The following is a 24,824-nucleotide window of genomic DNA, read 5'->3' on the forward strand; positions in this document are numbered from 1 at the left end:
CAGAGGTATTTCTCAGCAAGGGCAGACGAAGTAAGAGGGTCAGGGACAAAACCCTTTGAAGCATAAAGGAGTAGGGAAAAGTAGGAAAGGTAGGTAGAAAATGGTGCCTCAGAAGCCAAGGAAATGGTTTCCATTATCATAGGAGAATAGTGTCAATTACTAGAGATGCCTGAGAAATGTCCACTGGTTGAAGCAATACAGAGGGTGGGGGCTAGGAGTCATATTGTTGCAGGTTTAAGAGTGAGTGGGAAGTGATTGCTTAGGAGATCAAGAACTTGGGATGAGGAACACAGTATTTGTTATGAGAAGTTTAGAGGGAGCAAAGAAAGGTAGACAGCAGGGGGACACGGGGTTAAGAAAGGGTATCTTCAGGGTGGGAGGGACTTAAGTGGTTACACGATCAAGGAAAAAGCCATGAGTTTTTTACAGGTTGAAGATGCCTCCTGGAAGGCAGGAGAAATGCAATTCTAGAAGCACTGACCAGAAGAAAACCTACTGAGACTCTAGAAGAAAGGAACAGTGTAGATGGTGGTATGTTTGCAGAGACATGAAGCAGCTAGTATGTTGAACCACAACTTCTGTTTTCCATTTCTTTGCCTCTTACTGCCCTAATTCTCCTCCTCGCTTGCAATTTACCAGGGATTGATAAATCAGATAATTATGCTTATTAGAATTGTGCCCAAAAGAATGAATAGCTGCAAGGCAAATCTGTATTTTCAAGTAAGAAATGTGCCAGCCTTTCACTAGTCTCTGGAGCAATAACTGGGAACAATATGCAATCCTAGAGTTTATGGACTTTGTGACATCAACTTTGGCTGCCAGCTCAATGATCTTTTTCACTTGCTTCTTGGTTTTGTTAACAATCAGGATAGCTAAGATTGCCAGATGTGGCTTTTGTGGATTTATGGTGTTAAGATCACCCAGTGAGCTCCTCCCCTTCAATTTCCCAAATTACCAGCCAGCATATAAACACTTGGGTGACATGTACCATAAAGTATCATGCCTTGGATTTTATATAACTTGGTTTTTAAAAAATTTATTAGTAGATTAATTTCTTATTCTGGAAACAAATTCAAACTCCTCTTTCCCAAATTGGGTATTTGACCCAATTTGAAACTAGTGAAACGACTTTAATAAATACTGCCAATAAGGCTTTCATGTAAGACAAATATTCTTAGATCAAAAAGGCAATTCCACTAATACAAAGATCTTTCTAGATGCTGTCATTTACCTAAAATGTTCTCAACTAGTATGTGAAGTATTAATTTATAATAACTATTGATTTTATGAAATCAACCTGCAAAAGTTCTTCAGGTAATGGAAAGATGTTTTGGTAAACAGAAATTTTAATAAAATCACATCTTGAAGAAAAACCTCCTTTTGTAAGTCATTCTGACCTGCTCTATCTGCCTAATGTACACTCGAGACCATACTGAAAATATTTCTGGAGAATGGAAAAGTGGGAGAGTCTAATACTCACAGAAGCAGTGAAGAATTTTAGAGGTAAAATTTCATGGCCACTGAAATCTCAAGGAAAATGTTCATGGAGATTTTAAAAATGCTGTTAATCTTCAAGTTTCTGTTAGTTCAGAAATTTGTCAGACACACTTTTCAGGGTGAGGGTTGAAAAGTCAAGATGTACATTTATAATAAAATAGAAAACAAACACCTCTTTAAAACCAATGAGTCAATTTCTCTTTGGAAGAATCAACATTAAGAAGCACATTCTTATGTGACATTTATCACATATCTTTTAGATATACAGTCAAACCACTTGAAGTTTATTATACGGATCTGAAAAGATACTTGAAGCTACTCTATACTAGTTTCAAAAATATGATAATTATTGATGCAGAAAATTAGGTACTAGGATAAAAGATCAGGAGATAAGTAGGAGAAAGGTGAGCCTAAGACAGTATAATATTATCTACTTAAATAAAAAGAAATAAAAATGCTATAATCCTAAAATTATCTTGATTCTTTTAAGAATTCCTCCTAAAAAGTTGCAATAAACTTCAGACGGTATGTTTTACACTTAATGAAAATATGCTTTTTATCCCTAACAAGTAGCTTATCAGGTTTCTTCTAAAAATACTCAGATGTATATTTTTCTTCACTGAAATGAAAAATTTCACTCAAAGAAATAAAAGTAACAAGACTTGAAAACCCTCAACCCCCAGATGAAAAACCTGAGAGACCCCAACTGAGTAGCCTGACCGAAGGCACATGGCTGCTAGTAGCGTTCAGAGCTGTGATGATTAACTGGTGGTCACAGGCTTAACTGGCTGAGCCAGAGGAAAGCCAGCCAGGCTGCTAAATGGTTGTGTGTGATACACTAAGGTAGACTGGGAAGTCATCTAGAAATTGGAAGTTTCATGCATTTTAAGGTGATCTGAGAGAAAGATTACATACAATCCTGTTTTGGCTTGGATCAATAGCTTGCTTTGTGAGGCTGCAATGTAGATATTAAATATCAGCCTCAATTTAGGTGTTGAGAAAAGTATACGGAGATATTCTGTTGCTTTTACTATAAAATATTCTAAATCATTGGTTTTCTAACTGGCTACACATAAGATTCAACTGGGGAACTTACACACACACATACATACATCCCATACACATCTCATCCCCGACCTGATTTTTACTCTGTAGCCACCCCAACATCAGTAAGGACCTATACACACACACACACACACACACACACACGCCACTCTCCCAGACAGTAATACACAGAACATTCTGGAAATAACTTAGTTCTAGGCATTTCTGAAGTTTTTCCTTTTGGAAGAAATTGCCATTATATAGTATACAAAATCTAGACTTTAGCCAACAGGAAAGAAATGTGAGCAAATTTCCTTAAGAAATAAAAGAATCTTTATTGTTTGTTTTAGAAGCAATATGTTGAGCAAGTGGACAGTCAAATAACCGAAGAGAAATACCATACATCAACTAGTGGTTTAAACATTTGAGGAAAAAAACATGAAAAGCATTTACATGGACCAGATTCTTTATACAAATGCTAACCCATGAGAAACACCCAGAAACCAAATAGAGTGTTAGACCATCAAGATGTAAACCCAGTAAAACAAAACTACAAAAGGTACAAAGAACACGTGGCTATACGAACTAATAGCGTGAATAATAGCATATAAACTGGCCCATGTAAAATACGAAAATAGTCAATTAAGTCAGGTTCTCTATAAAACAGTGCTAATTAGAGGTATTTTAATATGAATCAGGTATATAATCTCAAGGTAGAAACTTCTAGAAACATTAACAGCATTAAGCCAGTGCCACTTGCTTGTGCTTCCAATTTTTATTTTTTAAAAAAGCTGCTTTGCTTTGACTCTTGAGAAATATCTAAGGCTCATACTCTTGGAAGCGTTGTCCATTCCTATAAGGGTTAACAATCTTACACTAAAACATTATTTAAATAAAATTTTTTTTAAAAATCAGATTTCTATTTAGCCTTTAAAAAGTGCCTTAAGCTGGCAAAGCAGCTCCAAGAAGCTTTCTAGAGAGGGGCTCTAGACATTAGGTGGTGCAGGTGAAATGGACAATTGGTGCCTCTCCCCAGAGCACAAAACTTAACAAAGTACATGAATTGATGATGCTACTGTAATGAACAATAATAACGTAAGCTTTGATTAGCACTGAACTATTTAAATATGAAAGCCACATTAGTAAATGTAGCCATCAATGCAAGCTGGAAAGGAAGAACAGCTTTTTCGTCAACAAAGAGGAGACCAAGACTTTTGGGTTGGGTCCAAGTTCTTTATCTAGGTTCTAGGACATACTGGCATTTCTTCTTTAAGGAAAAGGAAAGATAAAACAAACTACCACCAACACAGAGATTCAAAGACTAAAGAGAAATCTACATAAATCTAGTGACATTAATATTAGCACTGTGCCTAGGCGCCAATTTATGGGTACAAAGAACTAACGCCGCAAATTGGCACTGCCTAGCAATTATCTCTAAAGCATCTAGAAAATGGATTGAAATGCCCAGTTGGAATAGTCTTGTATTTTACCATTTAAAAGGCTGAATTACCCAGGTTTTTTTTAAAGAAAGGATTCAACGGTAAGATTAACACCTATTCTAAAATTTTAAAAGCTTTTGTATCTTTTGTCACTACAGCCATATTAAGTACAAGTGTACTCAAAAGGCATTAGAAAAGCATGCATTGCTAAGAATATAATACTATTAGACCCTGTTCACATCTATTGGCATATCTCTCATAGTCAAATATGCAGCAATGCCAAAGCAGCTAAGTTAACCTGCAAACAAAATCACTAAGAAATGCAAAATGAGCAAGTACAAACCCACCACAGAATGTGTTGTCTCAATTTGACTACATACGAGGGTGGGGAGGGAGTTAAGCTCTTTTTCCTAAACTGGGTATTTCTAATCAGAATGTCTAAAGTGACAACAATGGAATACTAATTCAAGGCAATGTAAAACAGAATTTATAATCCATGCGATTTTGCACATTTGTGTGTGGGGGGGGGGCGCTATAAAAACGTTTTAAATTCCTTAGTTGGAAAAGCCAAAATCATGTGATTAATTTATAGTTTATCATTTTAGGGGTGTTTTTATCTATTTGAGTTTGAAATCCCCCAATACCACCTGTTTTAAGATCAGCACTGTAAACTATATATACCTTAAGTTGAATAGTATTGCATGTTGGAATTTGTACTTGCTTTTATTATCATGTAGATTAGTGTTACAGAGTCTGATATCCAGCATAACTTTTTCTTCTGCCAATTAGGTAAGCAATCACTATAACGATAATCAAGCCTGAAAGACCAGCACCAACTATAATTGGTATTAGAATGGTGTCATCATCCAGCGAACACTCTTGGGCTGTAGGTGAGAAAAAGTGTGTAACAAAGAATGAGTATAATAAAAAAAGAAATGATGTTCCAAAAGTAAAAGATGTTCATTAAAAAGTCAGAAAATGCTCTTAAAAGATCAACTTTAAGTAATTAAGACAGGTCTATTTTTATGATAAAGCTACATAAATTATAGATTGTTCTAGAATCAAAATCCAAAAACTTATTTGTCCTTTCATTCATGTGTTTGTATATATTAGATATATATGCATGTGTACTCATTTATGTAAAACACATACATGTGTCTGTATTTCGTTTATATATTCCAAGTGCTTTCCAAAATAGGAGTATTACTTTATCAGAAATGAAGGGAGCCAATCTAGCCAGATTTCTACATAGCCAGTTTAGACTCTTCATGGCAGAGTGATGTCTTTAGGGAAACTGGGAGCAGATTAGGAAGGTTTCATCACGGGATCAGAAGAGCCACACTGTAGCCTGTGAACCAAATCTGTCCCAAAGGCTAAAAAAGTGCCTTTTGAACATTTTTAAATGATTGGTGGGGGTGCGGGGCCAAAAACAAAGAAAGAGGATTTTGTGATTCATGTGAATTACATGAAATTCAAGTTTCTAGTATCCACAAGGCAAGTTTTACTGGAAAACAGCCACGTTCACTTGTTTATTGCCTGAGGCTCTTTTTCATGCCTCAACGGCAGAGCTCAATAGTTGTGACAGAGACCATATGGCCTCCAAAGCTGAAACGCTGTGTGAGCCTTTACAAAAAAAGCCTGCAGATTCTCAACTTTGAGGAAACACTTCTAGTGGCTGCTAAAGCCCAGAAACTGAGACTTCTGACTAATTTGAGTGTGTTTACCACATTTATCAATCCAGTCAGGGCTCACAGGGGCTATCTTTTCCATTGCTAGAGAGCAGTCTGATTCAGTAAAATCCAATTAACACTCTTACCTTACTGAAAGTCTATTTCCTCCTCCTATACAGTCAAGTATTACCAGTCAAGAACCTAGCTCCACAAATAGATTATACATTCAGTCTCAGTACTAAATGTTGTATAGTCCTTTGGGTGATATTTTTAATTCTATGTATATGAAAACCAAAGCGGAAAATAAGAGGAAAAAATACAGCTCATCTGTATTTTAGCTGACTAGATTAACAGGCTTGAGCTGACTGCACACTGCAAATAATCTGAAGTTCTAAACACAAATCTGGACTTAAAATTTGAAGGTTATAATGCAGAGGAGGAGTTTGATGAAGACTCAAAAGTAAAACCATGAAAGGATCAAAATAATTGAGAAGGAAATGGTAACCCACTCCAGTAGTCTAGTAGGGAAAATCCCATGGACAGAGGAGCCTGGTGGGCTACAGTTCATGGGGTCGCAGAGAGCCAGACACGACTGAGTGACTGAGCACACAAGCAAAATCTGACAAAGGGGAAAATGAATTCTTGAGACTATGTTTTAATTGTGATCAACCCCTCTAATCACAAGAATGGTAGGGTCAAGAGCCTAATTTATTCTGGCCTAACCAAGGCCGGCTAGGTGTTCAGCACTACTGCAAAACCGCTGAGCAGCTCGCAGCATATTCACTTTCAGATGCAGCTTCCACATTTCTTTCTAAACCACTGAATTCATTGTTGAAAAGGATGGGGATGACTGGTGTGGCTCTGCTCAGCAGAGCTGTGATCCACAAATCTCTGCTCAGCAGAGCTGTGATCCACAAATCATCCATTTTATATAATCGGGTTTAAAAGACGAGTCAATTAAGGAATTTTATGTACTTTTCCCTCTTCACGCAGATTTTAATCTTGTAATGCCAAATGCATCTTTCATAATCGTATAAACACAGTGTAATGAGCCGTTCACAAAGCTTTCACTAAAAATCTGTTAAATACCACCATTAGCCCTGAGTAGACCTTCAAAGAGCCTCATTCACACTGGCACATGCTTTCAAAACTCTCCAGATCATTCTAGCTGGCCAAAACATAGGCCACATCTGAGGCTTTCCTACCGCAATCCTTTGTCTTAATAAAATGAGACCAAACTGCTTTGAGTATGAAAATGTTTCCAGTGAGAAGATGGCCCCAAGAAGGCAGTCAAGATGCTCAAAAACTGCTGTTCCCCAGTGCCATCCTTCCCACAAATGACAACCCATGGAGGAGTGTCTGCGTCTTATGTTCAGTTCAGTTCAGTCGCTCAGTCGTGTCCGACTCTCTGCGACCCCATGAATCGCAGCACGCCAGGCCTCCCTGCCCATCACCAACTCCCGGAGTTCACTCAGACTCACGTCCATCAAGTCGGTGATGCTATCCAGCCATCTCATCCTTTGTTGTCCCCTTCTCCTCCTGCCCCCAATCCCTCCCAGCATCAGAGTCTTTTCCAATGAGTCAACTCTTCGCATGAGGTGGCCAAAGTATTGTAAAGCTCACTTAAGCACCTATCAGTTTTTAGCTTTAAGAATTTTGCTGCAAATGGTTTTGAGATTACAAAACACACCTAATTTGAGCAAAATGATTAGCTAATACAGTCATACTACTTGCTCAAGGGCTACAAGAGTCGAGAGGTGAATTCCTATTTCTCTATTCCAGGGCTTAAATTTCCACAACTCAAAATAAAAGCCACCTAGCAGTCAACCTATGAGCATAAATTATTAATAAAACTTGCTTGACTCTTACCAGTAGAATACTTTCCTTCTGTCACACTGAAAGGCTGAACCCTTAGATCAAAGGTATTTATCTGAAATGCTCCAGACACGGAAATGGTCTGCTCTTTGTTGCACATATAAGAACTTCCCAGGGGAGCATCCCAGTAGCTGAGATTGGTATTTGAAATGCTGTAAACTTTAAAGGAAAAAAAAATGTTAGTAACTTCTTATCCTGTCAATATTTTTTAAAAAGGGGGGAGGGGGAAGACAATCCTGAGGAATTTTCTGTGAAATACGGGAGAGCTCAGGGTACAGGGTCTGCCCACAAAAAGCCATTCTTAAGATCACTAACTAGGTTCCCTATCTCTCTTTGGATGTTGCGACAGTCTAAAACCCAGTCACATTCTTAACTATTATTCACTATGCTTTGAAAATACAAGATATTGCAAAAGATAAAACCGGTTCTAAGTTACGGTCAAAGCCCAATTTTGACATAGAATCTTCTGTTCCATAAAATAAGGCGCTTGTCATTAATTATGGTTTGTATTCTTTCAGTGAAACCTATATTCTTCCCCACCCCCCAGGCCAATGTTTTGCTTACCAGAGCCATTAACCAAAATCATGCTGACATTCACCTCCTTCAGATAGAATCGGTTTTCATTTTTCTGTGTGAAAAAAAGCATCCAGTTAGTCAACGCATCACAGCTGTTTACAGACACAGTTAACATCTACGGAAGAAGAGCAATCTAACACTATTACCCAGAAGATCCAACCAGGGATTAGACCTGGTTCAGTAGCACAAATTGCAAATAAGTCAAGAGACTCAAAATGTGACTGAAACCCTTTTCCTCTTCGTTTTTGTTTCCAACTTTGGGACCAGAGATGATGTGCTCACCTGGTTCCCAGACACTCAGCAATTCACTCCCTCCGTTCTGATCTGTCACTTTCCAAGCCCTTACCACCTCTAGCCTGGATCACAACAGCCTCTTCACAGGGCTCCCTGCCTTTCTGCCTGTCCAGCTCTGTTTTTCCTCCAATGCTGTTTTCTTTCTGAAGCATTAATCTGATCAAACGATCCTTCTAATTACTTCACCGCTTACTATGTACAAGGTAACACATCAAAGTGTTCCAGGGAGCCAGCAAAATGGACACATTTGGATCCTGCCCCCATTGTGTTTACACTCTGCCAGAGAAGACAAAGAAAAATAAATAACCATACTACAAAAAAGAAAGTGATAAATTATGAATAAAAGGAGAGAAATTCCAACTAGGGAAGGAGCAAAGGCAACAGAAGGTTAGGGGCAGGCCATCTGAATGGGGTAGGATTCAATTAGGAAAGAAGCACAAATGAGTATTCAAGAAGGGAAGAGCCTGAGTAAAGAAGTCAGAAATGAGCATTACCGCAAGCACACTGGCATCTGAAAACTTTAAGTGCCAAGCACTGTTCCTAAAACTTTACCCAGGAGGCTTCATGGAAGAATTACAACACCCCATTTTGAGATGGGATAACTGATCCATGGAGGGTGTTGAGCAACTTCCACAAGGCTACAGAGTTAGCTGGGATTTGACGCCAGGGAGTCTGGCTGTGGAGCCTGAGGGTTGGTTCCTTGGCCACTCTCCTACCACAGTGGATGTGCACAGGGAACATGGTGACGGAAGCATGAGATTCACAACAAGGGAAAGAAGGAATCATAGAGCTGGATATGCAGGTTACTTTGCACAGCGGGGAGAGGAGGCTTGAGCTGCCCCAGGCATGGAATTTAGATGTTTTCTTGTTGGCAAAACAGAACTACTGCAGTTTCTGAGAAAGAGCTGAGCTTCAAGAAGATTCAGCTGATGCCGAAGTGCATTAGGGGAGGGGAGGAGAAGGGGGGGACTAGTTAGGAGGTGGTCTGAAACTAGTTAGGAGGTAAGCAGTAATGGAGGCTGGAATCGGTAGGGAATGAAAACAAGGGGGCAGACTAAGAGAACTTCAGGAGAAAGCACACAGAAGTCTTGACAATGCCACCCCATCTCTCCTTGGTTTGCCATTCAAGGCTCTCCACAATTTGTCCCAAACACTCTTCCAAACTTATCATTCACTGAACACGCTCCATGCCTCATTTTCCACCTGGTCTTGATTGTGCTCCTTTATCCAGGGATATTCTGTACTTTTTCACTTACTCCTCTTATACTGCATGTGTACACATCTGACCCACTCTTGAATGTCCAGCTTTTAGGCCCTCTCCTCTGTAAAGCCCTCCGGACTCTCCTCCAGCCGGAATTAATGGCTCACTCCTCTATACTTCCGTTGTTGTGTTGGGGCACTCAGTCATGTCTGACTCTTTGTGACCCCATGGACTGTAGGGCGCCAGGTTCCTCTGTCCATGGAACTCTCTACGCAAGAATATTGGAAGCAGCCATTCCCTTCTCCAGAGGACCTTCCTGATCCAAGGATCGAACCTGGGACTCTTGTGTCTCCTGCAATTGCAGGCAGATTCTTTACCACTGAATCACCTGGGAAGCCCTCCTTTACTCCCATAGCACTTTGTGCTTTCCTCTGGTCTAACACTCACCCCACTTTGAATGCACCTCCTACAGCACAGTCTACTTTTCCACAGAATCAAATCCAAAAGCCAGCATGGCATTCAAGGCCTTCCATAAAAGTGGTGGTTATTTGTACACTGCTATCTTTATCACTTGGGGGCTTCCCCAGTGGCTCAGTGGTAAAGAATCCGCCTGCCAACGCAGGAGATGCAGGCTCGATCCCTGAGTCAGGAAGATCCCGTGGAGAAGGAAACAGCAACTTGCTCCAGTTCTCTTGCCTGGAAAATTCCATGGACAAAGGAGACTGGTGGGCTACAGTTCATGCGGTCACAAAAGTTGGATACAACTGAGCGCATGCACGCACACACCTTGACCAATAAATCATGGGCATCTTAAGAATATAGGCCTTCTTCTTTGTATCCCACCATAGCATCCTGTGTTGTTGTTCAGTCGCCCAGTCGTGTCCAACTCTTCGCGATCCTGTGGACTGCAGCACGTCAGGCCTCCCTGTCCCTCACCACCTCCTGGAGTTTGCCCAAGTTCATGTCCATTGCAATAGTGATGCCATCCAGCCATCTCATCCTCTGACACCCTCTTTTCCTTTTGCCCTCAATCTTTCCCAGCATCAGGTCTTTTCCAATGGGGGGGCGGAACACACGCCTTGCCATGGCGAGTGGCTTGGGTAACTCAATTAAGCTACGAGCCTTGCTGTGTAAGGCCATCCAAGACAGATGGGTCATAGGAGAGTTCTGACAAAATGTGATCCACTGGAGGAGTAAATGGCAAACCACCCCAGTATACTTGCCATTAGAACCTCATGAACACTATAAAAAGCATCCTGTACATACACTGAATTCAATTATCCTGAGAAGCAACTGCCATGATAAGATTGAAGGTGAGATGGGCCCCACTGAACTCTGGTGACACTGTAGGTATTTCTAGACTTTTCAAAGTGCCTGTAGCAGGGTTAAAATGTCACTATTTTGAACTACATTTTAGAGTAGTCTTCTGGAATTAAGTATTACATATTTCCCCATGAGAGTCAGAAAAAACCATGTTCCCTTTAGGATCCTACCTCAGCTAGAAAGATCAAGCTTAATCACTCAAAAAGGAATGAATCTAAAATATTGCTTCCTTCATTTTTACTGACTAGAATATAATCTCTATGAGGTTAACTTGGGAAGCTTGCTCTACCACATTGAAGATGACAAGCTTAACTATACATTCTTAATAGCAGTTCACTGGTCATATGTGTACTGTAATGGAGAAATTATTTACATATTGGAAAAAGATTTTTATAAATCTTTCTAAAATATAATCATTAATTACTCCACTTACTGTCCATAGAGGAAAAAGGCTTTATACTCAAAATACCAAGTTTAGACAAGAAACAAAGGCATACCTAACTTCTCATATATCAGATGTTGAAGCTATTTCCCCATCCCTAGATATGAGTAATCTGATTTAAAAGCACAACTGTTTTTAGCCACTTATATATTAACTTTTGGTGGGTCAACAAGTTCCCTCATGGGTAGCTAGCCCCACTTCCCCATTCCAATTTGTCGTAACCTGTGCACGCACATGCACGCACACACACACACCCTTCAAAAAATTACGAGGATAACAACTGCTTCTGAGAAGGTGGAAATGAAGGTCCCCAATGATTAATTTCTGCTAGCTAGAAGTCGAACATGCATGAAAACTCCTGTTTAGGGTCCAGCCTTTGATAGGACCATGAACAAAGAAAACCTGGACGCCACCATTATAAACTATCCTGACGCAGTACATGCAGAGCCTTGGACTCACGGAGTACTCAGTAAGTGTTAGCTATCATCATTACTGGTACTCTGACAAGTAGTATAACCCTGAAAAAGCCTAAATATTATAATAGATAAACAGGAGAATTTTCTAACCAATAATGGAAAAAAACTATGGAAAGTACTTTGTCTTTTATAAATAGACTTTATTATTACATATATCTATTTGTACAAATTAGATTTTTTTTTGATATGGGTTAATTTTTACTCCTACCCTAAGGTCTATATAACAGCAGAAGAGGAGAATGAGCCCAGTCCACAGAACATGGAAGTGACCCTGCAGAATTAACAGGAATCAATGGACTACACTGTGTAATTAAGTAGTGTTGAAATGGAAAAGAGAGATAATTATCCCCCTCAACACATAAACATAACACACCCATTCACACAGAGACTTTCAGATGTGTTTCTGAGAGAATGATCCTAATTCTTGATGAACCAGTTACTCACCACAGCAAAGACAAAGTCGAGATACTTGATGTTGCTGCTGCTCAGCCTGAGCAGAGCAGTTTGAGGTTGGCAGCTGCCAGTAGCATTGGTTGTGTTGGGATTGATATTAAAAACTGAAGCAACCTTTAGGGGAAGAGGAGCGGAGAAAGGCATAGATTAACCATAAAAATCTATAGCAAAACCTTATATTCCAATAAGATCAAGTTCATGGAGAACAAAAACTCCTTTTGTCTCCTGGATACTTAAATGTATGATGTCTTACTTTCAAAGCTGGCACAAGCCCCTCAAGCTGTAACTCAGCAGACTTAAAAAAAAAAAAAGGAAGACAAGAGGGAAGCTTCCTCAAACAATGAGCCAAATGAAAAGACATTTTTTATGGTGCACAAGAGCCATTTGTCTAGCTTGTTTAAGTCCTAAGACACTGGAAACGGGATCGGTTTGCCAGAACGCCCTCTGTAGGCCCAACAGAGCTTTGCAAGCAGAAGTGCCATCAGGTACTCCTTTCTGTATTTACCTACCTATACCATTCAAATCATCAAACAGCTGGAGAAACAGTTGCACTGTTCCAAGTTTACAGTGTTAGTCGCTCAGTTGTGTCCGACTCTTTGCAACCCCATGGTCTGACCACAGAATTCTCTAGGCACAAATACTGGAATGGGTTGCTATTCCCTTCTCCAGGGGATCTTCCTGACCCAGGATCAAGCCAGGGTCTCCTGCACTGCAGGCAGATTTTTTTACCATCTGAGCCACCAGGTAAGCCCTCACATAAAAGTGTGAAGGAGTTGTACTTTAAACTAACTGAAACAAAGATCAACTGCTTGGACTTCCCTCGTGGTGCAGTGAATAAGAATCTGCCTGCCAATGCAGGGGACTCAGGTTCCATCCCTGGTCCAGGAAGATCCCACATGCCACAGAGCAAATAAGCCCGTATGCCACAACCACTGAGCCCAGGCTCTAGAGCTGGAGAGTAGCAACTACTGAGGCCCATGTGCCTAGAACCCGTGCTCCACAACGGAGAAGCCACCACACTGAGAAGCCTGTGCACAGTAACGATGAGTAGCCCCCACTCACCGCAACTAGAGAAAGCGCACCCAAAGCAATGAAGACCCAGCACAGAGAAGAATAAGTAAAAATAAATAAACATTTTAAAAAAGACTACTCTTAAAGAAAAAAAAAAAACTGCTCATATTGTGACCTGCTGACGGGAAAAGAATCTACACCCCAAGGAGTTCCTTAAACTAATAGGTTTCCTGCTGGCCAAGACAATCCTTTGACAGTGACATTAACTCTTTACGGTTGTATTAACTCAAATTAGTTACAACTCTACAAGACAACATCAGATCAGTATTTAAAACTGCATCAGTCTATTACACTACTCTTGGGCTGAAGGCTGGACCCACTACATTGGAAAGGAGATACAGAAAAGAACGTATCAATAAAAACAGGCAACTATACCTTATCCTGAGTAATGTTCAGCTGCAGCCCCATGGTAGCCAGAAGACAGGTACCATTGCTATTTACAACTGAATAGGATCCGACCACTGGTTTTGTTGGAGATGGCAGCGTGGTGGGAACGATGGGCACGGCAGTGGTTACAGTTTTATCTTTATCACACAAAAACTCTAAGACATACAAAGGACAAAATAAACTGTTTAATTCATGAGGTCAGGGAAGAGCAACATACTTCTCAAAACAGAAGTCCAAAAGGATTATATTTGGGATAGGGAATGTCTTGAAAGTATTATTAGTATTTTAAACTAAATGAGGCAGAGGTCCTCAAACTGCTGCTTCATATGCAGACAATCTTAAAAAAGTTATGACACAGCACATGGGCTCCAGACACATCCAAATGCTTTATCTACTCACATGTGGCCACACACTCATCTTTTTATACACTTTGTTCCCCCCAAATTATCACCTGCTTCTGAGATGAAAATCAGAGATTTAAGTTTGAAAACAGTTCACCCCTACATTAAAAAAAAAAAAAAAGTGTTTTTAACTAAAAAAAAAGTTTAAAAATTACTGAAGGATTTAAATACAAATGAACCTTTTCTCTGTGTTGCCCCTACAGCAAATCATAGGCATTTCAACCTCTTCACAGGAAGTGTTGGTCGTTTTCCAGAACTGGTGGCTGAGAAATTAATGTATTTCCAATAAAGTCATATAAAAGTTACCAAATCAATTTATAAAAGTCAAGATTAGAACACAAATCCAATTTCTCAGCTTTTGTCTGGGATCTTCAAAAGCTTAAAAGCTGAGGATCAAATGCTATTTGAGGATTTGTTCCAACCAAGATTAGGTTTTATCCACGGGGAGCACTAGAGGTAGGTATTTCAGAAGATCATTCCGCCACATGTCCATCAGAAACCTGTAAGTGCAAGTTCTACCAGAATCAGGATTGCTGTTATTTATAAAAACTTTACAGTACAATGTAGCTGTCAGTCTTAACATATAAATGCTTCAGACGGTACTTCAACTAAAGCTTCTTGGTATACTGTCATCTTAAGTCAGGACCCAAGTACAGAAACGTCTTACCTGTTGTGCTCACTGTGCCATTCTGGACAAAAGCTTGTACATGAACGTCCCAATAGTGCTGGACAACGTCACGGTTTTCTAAGGTTGACAAACTATTGCATCTAAAGATGTCATTCAATGGAATCTTGAGTGCCACACGGTTATTAACAGTAAAAACTTCTGTAAGACAAGATTTAACAACAGCTATTTCCAAGAAGGTAGGAGGAAAGTGATCATATAAATACATAGAGTTTCACCTTTTCTGTGTGCATGCCCCACCCCACTCCTGAAGTGACAACAGACAAGGCCTGTTCAGGGACTGACAAATTCACTGTGGCTAAAACACAAGGGGTTAAGAGGAAAGAGGTGATGGAATTAGGAAGGAAAGATAAGTTGCAGCTGGTCACACTTTGCAGCATATTCTATGACCTAAGGACAGGTTGGGCATTGTTTTGTTAGCAATAGAAGGTAAGTTTCAGTTTTTAAAGCTGGAAATAACAAACATGTCATTTAAGGAAGACAGCAAAACTGTAGACGTCAGGCAGAGCAGAAAACTTTTTAAGCAAAGTCATTTAAGAGGTAAACTAGCTAGTACGCTAATGACCTGGTTAAGAGGAAAGATGAGGGCTTCCCTGGTGGCTCAGTGGTAAAGAACCCACCTGCCAATGCAGCAGAACTGGACTTGATCCCTAATCTGGGAAGATCCCATATGCCGCAGAGCAACTAAGCCCACAGTTATCGAGCCTGTGCTCCAGAGCCCATGTGCTACAACTACTGAAGCCCATGTGCTACAACTACTGAAGCCCATGCGCCCTACCATCCATGCTCCACAACAAGAAACCACCTCAATGAGAAGCCGGCACACTAGAGAGAAGCCAACTGGTCACCACAACTAGAGGAAAACCTGAAAGCAACAAAGATCCAGCACAAAAATAAAGAAAGAAAGAAAAGTATAAAAAAGCAGGGGAGATGAGGAGGAGTTGCCTAAACCAAGACAGTGAGGGGCAGTAAGAAGAGAGCATGCGGGCGCGCTCAGTCACGGCTGACTCTTTGTGACTCCACGGACTGTAGCCTGCCAGTTCCTTCTGTCCATGGGATTTCCCAGCCAAGAATTCTGGACTGAGTTGCCATTTCCTCCTCCAGGGGATCTTCCCGACCCAGGGATTGAACCCACATCTCTTGCACTGGCAGGCGGGTTCATTACCACACAGAGCCACCAGGGAAGCCCAAGAAGAGAACAGAGAGGCAAATTGCAAACACTTATCTAAGGTAGAAGCAACATGACTTAGCGACAAAACAAACAAGAGAGATGGAATAATCAAGGATTATTTTTGTGCTACAATGCCAAAGTAAGTGAAAGTAACTAAAATGAGTTTTTGAAACCTCTTCCTGGATAGAATTTAGAGACTATTCCATTTAGGAAAATCTCACAATATGAAAGCAACAAGTTACCGCCTTTCTGTGCAGTTATTATAATGCCTATAGTGAAATGCCAAAGGGAAAAAAAATTTAAACCAATGAACCAGAACAGTTTCCTCCAAAACCAGTTTTCACTGTTAACTAAGTGAACAGATGTCTGAACTGGCTGTACATAGACAGACCTCAAAATACAAATGAGTGCAAAAACAAGTCATAGACACACCGGAGTTACGTTATAAAACTGTCATTTTTAAAATGATGCATTGTGTCTGAACACATATTGACATATATATTAGTCAAATACAAACATATAGACAGGAAGGCTACACTCCTAACTCCCAAGAGTGATCCCCTCTTGGGAGGCAGGGAGGAAAATGGCTCTGAGGACTGGGTACAAAGGAAACCTCTAGACTACCTGGTAAGGTTTTTTATTTCTTGAAATAAAACAATGAGGCAAATATGGAAAAAACGACATTAGTTCTGGGTAATGGGTTTATGTGTGGTTCTGTTATTTCCTGTACTTTTCTATTTCTACACTGTAATTTTAAAAAATTCTTCATTTATTTAACACCAAATACATTTTGTATTGGGGTATAGCTGATTAAGTGAAGGGACTTAGCCATACATATACATTGTGGCTTAGACAGTACAGAATCTGCCTGCAATGAGGGAGACCTGGGTTCGATCCCTGGGCTCGGAAGATCCCTGGAGGAAAGTGTGGCAACCCACTCCAGTATTCTTGCCTGGAGAATCCCCATGGACAGAGGAGCCTGGCGGGTTACAGTCCATGGGGTTGCAGAGAGTCAGACACGACTGGGCGGCAAAGCACATTCTCCCCCCAACCTCCCATCCAAGTTGGCACATAACACTGAGCAGAGTACACTGTATTTTAATCATGAAAAAGAAAAATTTAAAGGAAACAGCAGGAGGTAATTCCCTGTGGTTAGGACTCCGGTCTTTCACTGCCAAGGATGCGGGTTTAATTGCTGGTTGGGAACTAAACTCCGAGAAACTGTGGCACAGCCAAAAACAATAAACAACTTCAAAGTCACTTCAATTACCAGATGCCTAAAAATAGGATGCTAAATTATTTCAAAAAACTATCAACAGTTTGTTTAAGGGAGTCATTTAAAATCTCAAATAGTTTCAAATAGTTTCAGTACAGCAAAAAAAAATGTTGTTGATGCTGTTTAGTAGCTCAGTCACGTCCCACTCTTTGCGACCTCATGGACTGTGTCCCGCCAGGCTCTTCTGTCCATGGGATTTCCCAGGCAAGAATACAGGAGTGGGTAACCATTCTCTTCTCCAGGGGATCTTCCTGATCCAAGGCTTGAACCCACATCTCCCACTTGGCAGGAGGATTCTTTACCATCTGAGCCACCTGGGAGGCCCACGGCCAAAAATAAATAAATAAATGAATGGGGAGAGAGATCGATGTTAACGTTTCAAAGTCCACAGTCTTCCCACTAAATCTGTCAGATTAACCCCCATCTGCTTTTACTGCCGGAGAAGGCAATGGCACCCCACTCCAGTACTCTTGCCTGGAAAATCCCATGGACAGAGGAGCCTAGTAGGCTGCAGTCCATGGGGTCACTAAGAGTCAGACACGACTGAGCGACTTCACCTTCACTTTTCACTTTCATGCATTGGAGAAGGAAATGGCAACCCACTCCAGTGTTCTTGCCTTGAGAATCCCAGGGACGGGGGAGCCTGGTGGCTGCCATCTATGGAGTCACACAGAGTCGGACACGATTGAAGCGACTTAGCAGCAGCAGCAGCAGCTTTTACTGCCACCCCACCTTGGTCCAGGTACTTATTACATCATCCGTTGAGCTCTGTAACAGTCTCTTAAGCTAGTATCTCTGCCTGTAGTCTCCTCACTTCCCGATTAATCCTGTAGAACATTCTTTATAAACTACTGTCTCTTACTTTTGTTACATCATTCTCCTGCTTAAAAATCTAAAATGGTTCCCCAGTGCCTACCCCATCAAGCTAAAAGCAGTTCCTTGGCTTCCAAAGCCCCCTATTAATTTAGACTCACTGCACCTGGCCAACATGATTTTCCTTCTACTATGTACAGCCTCTATTTAACTGGGCGGCTCTCCAAACACTACTGCACATACTGTGCTTGCCCCTGCTGGAAATACTCTGCTCAAAATTCTCCGCTTACTCAAAATCTACCATTAGGCGAAGTTTCAGCTCAGGCCCTCCTCCTCTACACCAAGCTTTCTCACTCCTCCAATGCATGACATCCTCTGCTTGTCATCAGGCCCTCTTGTCCACAGGTATCCACTGATTAGCTCAGGGACTATGTACCATAGGTAAAGTTCAGTCTGTACGTTGAGAAGTCAGAAAAGATTTATGAACCCTCCACCCCAAAAACACAAACAATAACAAAACCACAAACAATAACAAAACCACACAGATCTCAATGTTCTTTCCAATTTTTCCATGTATACTTGGGAAAACAACTTCACTCACTTTGTCTCTCCAACTAGTTCTTAAGCTCCTTGAAAGTTAGGGCCAAATCCTAATCCTAGTTCTGAAAGACAATATACAGCAGAAAGCTAAATATACAAAATATCCAATAACAAACTTGCTTCAGTTATCCTCTCAAACTAAGAGATCAGTAAAAAACAAAAAAAAAAAAAACAAAAAAAAACCTAGGATTTGATTTCTGAGTCTCAGTTAGTGATACTGCCCATGTTTTACAAGAGCTCACTCACTTCTGGGTCTTTAAAAATATAATCTTTTGATACTCCATAAATCCAAATGAATTACTCATCCCCCAGACCAGGCAACTGAAGCCCATCTACTTGTGTTTCTGGGGTCAGAATGAAATACTACCTGTGAGAAATGCTAAGCTACTAGGAACACCATGTTAATATCCCAATCTCAGTGGAAGGGGAAGAAAGGAGAGAATTATATTCCTAACAAGACTGAAATCTCCATTATCCATGCCTTCAAAATATTTTAATAACACATTTCACTTCTAGTAAGTTACCAGAGCGGCTTTCCTGGTAGCTCAGTTGGTAAAGAATCCACCTGCAATGCAGGAGACCTCAGTTCGATTCCTGGATCAGGAAGATCCCCTAGAGAAGAGAAAGGCTACCCACCCCAGTATTCTTGGGATTCCCTGGTGGCTCAGCTGGTAAAGACTATGCCTGCAATGCAGGAGACCCGGGTTCAATCCCTGGGGTTGGGAAGATCCCCTGCAGAAGAGAAAGGCTACCCAACTCCAGTATTCTGGAGTTACCAGAATGGTCTAATTCCCAATGCCTTCCCAAGTTCATTTTGACCTAAAATTGTCTCAAAATAGCAGCAAATGCTGACTTTAGTCACCTTACCTTTTTTTTTAACAACTCTTTTCCCTTACGTTTTTTACTTTACAGTCAAAATCCTATATAAACGGTAACAAGGTTCGAAGATGAAGTTTTTCTGCTGGTCTCAGGTTACTAAACTTGTACCCATTTAAAACAGTTATCAGTAAAGGATTTTCTCATTCATTCAACACTTACTGACTGCCCACTATTGAATGAAGTAAATAACAGTAGTCATGTGCCACGGACACATAAGTTCAACAGACTTTGGTTCAAACACCAGCTTACCACTTACTAGCCTGTGTGACCTTTGGGAAAGATATCTCATCTCATCGGGCCTGTAAAGCTGAGATAAAATCTACTTCCCAGGGTTGCTGTAAGGCTTAAAAGTGAGATGCTGCTGGCAACATACTTAGAGTACTACATGGTACACAGTAAAGCATCAAGCAATGACATCAAACATCCTCACTGTATCAAATACTATGCTGTGCAAGAAAATCCAAAGACATGACATTTCCATTCCAATTAGGGAGACAGACATGCATAAGCACGGCTTTTAAATTATTTACATTGTTCATTATTAATGAAGAGCAAGAGAACACAAACACAATCCAATTCTTAAGGTTACCTTTTTCCTTCGCATCAGGAAATGTTTTGTTATCATTAGTGTTGTAGGAAAATGAGATGGTGTCGACTAAATAAGTAGATGGAGATGCTGCCTCTTTTGTAAAATTCACAATCCAGGAAAAACCGGACCCAAAGTGCACTGCTATTTTAGGACCATTCTGGTCGTCCCCACAAAAGCTTCCATTGTAGGTTGCAGCACCAAGGTCTGAAATGGGTACAGTTTTCTAAAAGAAAAAGACACCTGGGGCTTAGTCCCAAACGGGCAGCAATGAGAACAAGCATTTCCACCGTGAGTGCCACTAGGAAGTTGACATCACACCCCACTAGCCAGCCTGGCCCGTCTATGCTGACGGGTTTCCGATTCTTTACCTACACACCAGTCCCTCTGGACAAATTCATGTATGTCTAAAAACAAAAGAAAACCAGTCTGAAGTTCAGCTATTGACTTAAAAAATATATATATATCAGGCTGTAAGCAGGCAGGATCTCAACGAAAAGAAATAAGGCAAAAAGGATTGAGAGGATAAACCCACCTCCACCCAAAGGTGACTTTAATAGCAAGCTATTTAAAAGAGCTTCGATGTTAGTACATGTTGAAAATTATAGAAATAGTTAAACCTGAAACACCATAGTCTTCAGATCATTTTCCCTTAACTAATTCCAAAAAACCTCCAAAGAACTGATGAATTAAAATATTCATTCCTAAATAAATAAAAAAGTTCACTTCAAAACTAAATAGAATACCTTCAAGTGTACATGCTAAATAGCTCCACAAAATGTACATGGTGTCAGTTAACATGAAATCAAATTTGTATAAATGAATGCAAAGGATTAAAAAAAGAGAATATAATTAAATTCCTACTATAAAACCCAAAGAAAAATAAAAACACTTACATTATGCTTGTCTGTGGTCTCATAGCGTATTGTGAAATTCATCTGCCATTTTGCATAAAGGCAAGTGGCGTTTGATGAATCTGTCAAATTAAGTTCCAATGCATAAGACGAGACAGCGCCTAGATTAAAAACAATAAGATTTTTAAATTGGACTACAGAAACATATATAAAATAAAAGTAAGCTCTATTCATCCCTAAAGTTCAACCTAATAATCATTTCCACACTCTGTGCCTTGCTAGTTTTAGGCAATTATTACTTATTAAGACTTTTATTTTTTTTAGGTAAATGAGGTGATGGGGAAATGTGGAAGGGGTGTTTTCTCAAACCAGCTGGTGGAACCTTCTCTATAAAAATAATGATAGCTCTGATTTCTGCGATCTTGGTGCTTTAAATCCTGTCAAACTACATGACCTATGACACTGAGAAGTCTTGGCAAACCCTTTTATTCTGATGTAAAAATGTGGGCCAGGTCTAAGCATGTGTATCACGTGATCAAAGGAAGAGTATTACAAAGGTTGTTAGATCCACAAGCAAAAAGTTAATTTTTATAAACACAATGTTTATCATTTCAGTTTCATTTTAAAACCCAATCGATTAGAAAGCCTAATTCATCTTTTGACGTGGACTCAAAGTCCCTTCCTCCATTCTCAACCTGCTACCTCTTTTTTTAGCAGAGAAACCTTCCAGGGACAGAAAAGCTTTGGGGATTTTCAGCTACCTCGACTCTGATCTTCTACACTAGGTTAAATGGGGGACATCACCTATTACATTGAAGAGCCCAAAGACTCAAAACACAATATGCCAGAAAACACACCAGCAGCATAAGTGAGGGACCACCATCTAAGGATTTTCTTCACTGTCTCACCAAGGGGTGCACTGTTTCCTGTTGAGATAGCTGTACAGCCTGAATGATACCCAAGCATGCCAGCGTCACCTACAAGTGGGGACACGCTCTAAACTAGAGAGAATCGAGTCCCGAGAGGAATACCAAGAAGGCGTGCCTCAGCAACAGCTTTCAAGCTGTACACAAAGCCCGCGTCATGCTCTGGAGACCAAGCTGCCTCGCCAAGCCTGAATCTGATACGCCTAAGCTCGTGGTCACTGACAATACCTAAATGTACTGGCTACAGGCTCCAAAAGACCTGTGAGGCCTAAGTAGGTTTTACAGCCATTCTTTTCTCAGAACAATCTGGAATGGAGCTACCATCACTGATCCAAGGCTACCCTGCAGTAGTGGTGAGAACTGCAGCTCAGAATTCTGATCAGCTGGAAGCCTGCTTTCCATACACATTCTCTTGGTCTGTTTAAAGTCCCCCATTTTAACACATTCTCCTTCTTTTCAAAGTATCCAGGACTTCCCTAGGGGTGCAGCAGCTAAGAATCTGCCTGCCAACGCAGGGGACATGGGTTTGGTCCCTGGTCTGGAAAGATCCCACATGCTGCAGGACCACTAAGCCCGTGTGCCACAATTACGGAAGCCTGCAAGCCCTAGGACCGGTGCTCCGCAACCAGAGAAGCCACCACAATGAGAAGCCCGAGCGCCGCAACTGCAGAGTAGCCCCCACTCATTGCAACTGGAGAAGCCCACGCAAAGCAAAAAAGACCCAGACAGCCAAAAATAAATTCTTTTTAAAATTCTTTGTTGATTCTGAATAAACTCATTAAAAAAAAAACCAAAACATTCAAAAGAAACAACCAAAAAAGCCTGCCACGTGTTAATCATTTTCTTTCCAAAGAAATCAGAGTAGCAAACAAAACTACGTGAAAAGGCACTCAGTATCAAAGGATCAGTATCAAGGGTGGAGGACTCGGCTCTCTGGAACAGAAAGCAAAGGCACTTGTCTGTATTTGCCGCTACATTAACATCAAAACGACAGAGGATGAGATGGTTGGACGGCATCACCGACTCGATGGACGTTAGTCCATCTGTATGTCCATCGAGTCGGAGCAAGCTCCAGGAGTTGGTGATGGATGTTTTGGAACTGTCGAGTTTGAGGTCACAGGCATTGAGTAAAAGTGGCCCCTGGGCAGCTGGGGGTGGAAGAAGCCCTCTGAAAGCACAGTTCTCCCAGGGTGCTGGGTTGTGAAGTCAGAGAACAGAATGTGCTGGGCCCTTGGGTAGGTGGGTAGGCTGTTTTGATGTTAGTTTTGATGTCAGCTGCTCAGTTGTGTCCAACTCTTTGTGATCCCATGGACTGCAGCACACCACGCTTCTGTGTCCATCACCAAACTCGTTCCCCACTTCTCAGCCTCACTGGCTTGAAAGGAAAGGCAGCACCCTGTCCAGACACTCAGGCTCAAAAGGTTTGGGGAATTGGCTTCTCCTTCATTCTCTCTGTTGAGTCCTATTGATTTTTTTCCCTTCCAATTCCCTCTGAAATCCAATCTCTGCCTTTAGTTTCTACTCCAAACCCACCAGCATACCCCTAACTTACTACAGATGCGTCCTAGCAGCCCCTAGAGGTGCTGTCAGATTCATGGTCCTTAAACGCCTCTTCCTCTCAGGATACTGTCTTGTTCAAAACCTTTTACGGGCTCCAAAATACCCATGCTAGAATTTAATTCCTCTGCCTGACTTTCAAAGTAATCTTTAATCTTGCCCCACCCTATTCCTCAACTTCTCTCAAGGCCGTGTTCCCAGAACACACCCTGCAATCCGGCTGAACTCGTTCCAGTGGACCCATTTACCGCGCTCCAGTCAACCTCTGTCCCAGGCTTCCACCGTTCCTACCATCTGAAACAGACTTGTTTACCTGGGAGGGGATTTCACTATTTCTGGCTGTCCCCAAATCTACAACACCCCCGCCCTTTTTTAAAACCAATTTCTGGCCAATCCCACCTCCCCCCACTGTAACAGCTGAAAATGCGCAGGGGCCAGCCAGCAGGGCATGTTGCTGCTTAATGCCTGGCGGCGGCAGTGCAGCTCAGTGGCATGAGTTGGGACACTGAACTTGGCTTCAATTCTGAGTAATCCACTGTACCTTTCTTACAACGTGAGTTTTTTTTAATGTGTGATGTGTAACATACATACCGAAAAGTGTATACAGCATACATACAGAAGGGATTGCAAGTGCTTGAAGCATTTTCACAAACTGAACCCACTTGTGTCAGGACGCAGAACATTCCAAGTGCTCCCCCGAAAGTTCCCTCGCTTCCCCTTCCAGTTACCAATTCCCTTCCAAGGGCAGCCAACAACCTGACTTCTAACAAACAGCACAGTTTACTTTTGCCTGTTGTTCAACCTGATGTAAATGAAATCATTCACTATACTTTCTGTTGTATCTGGCTTCTTTTATGCAACATTATGTCTTTCGAGATTCACCCACGGTGTTGAGCGTAGTTGCCGTTTGTCATTTCTAATTCTGTATGTACAGCCTTCCTGCATTAGGTCAGTACTCCACTGCATGTCTATGCTACTGCTTATGGACATTGGGAGAGTTTCCAGTTTGGTTCTTTTACAAATGGACGCATCAGTGAACACAGGTGTGTGTGGTGTGTCTATTGGGTGTATGTTTAGGAATGAAACTGCAGGGTCTAAGTGTATGCACATGTCCCAATATCTTTTTAAGAAATTCCTTTTCTGCTTAAAAATTGATGAGATTTAATTTCTGTTGTTTATAATTAAGAACCCAGACTGATAGGCTGTCCGTTTTTCAGCCACCATTCTCTCCTTAAAGATTTCCTGACTATAACAGCCCTCAAGGAGCGGTCATAGTGCATACTGCCACACTTCCATATATTTTATACTACCCTGAATTATTCACTTAT

At 41.0% G+C, this 24,824-nt stretch overlaps 1 protein-coding gene across 3 annotated transcripts in view; it reads right to left on the minus strand.

Moving 5' to 3' along the window:
• The window catches only part of LAMP2 (lysosomal associated membrane protein 2), a 36,219-nt gene that overhangs the window by 4,936 nt on the left and 6,459 nt on the right, over window positions 1–24,824 (minus strand). For 2 of the 3 annotated variants that reach the window (XM_070366213.1, XM_005891530.3), the window contains exons 2-8: window positions 21,056–21,174; window positions 20,163–20,385; window positions 14,817–14,975; window positions 13,737–13,903; window positions 12,282–12,404; window positions 8,090–8,153; window positions 7,520–7,684 (exon numbers count right to left, since the gene is read on the minus strand). In XM_070366213.1, the coding sequence (XP_070222314.1) occupies window positions 7,520–7,684; window positions 8,090–8,153; window positions 12,282–12,404; window positions 13,737–13,903; window positions 14,817–14,975; window positions 20,163–20,385; window positions 21,056–21,174 (1,020 nt within the window). Of the gene's footprint in view, window positions 1–4,510; window positions 4,865–7,519; window positions 7,685–8,089; window positions 8,154–12,281; window positions 12,405–13,736; window positions 13,904–14,816; window positions 14,976–20,162; window positions 20,386–21,055; window positions 21,175–24,824 lie in introns of those variants that run through there. The other variant, XM_005891529.3, reaches the window with a different exon arrangement.

This window comes from Bos mutus, chromosome X, assembly GCF_027580195.1.
Source record: "Bos mutus isolate GX-2022 chromosome X, NWIPB_WYAK_1.1, whole genome shotgun sequence".
Taxonomy (NCBI): domain Eukaryota; kingdom Metazoa; phylum Chordata; class Mammalia; order Artiodactyla; family Bovidae; genus Bos; species Bos mutus.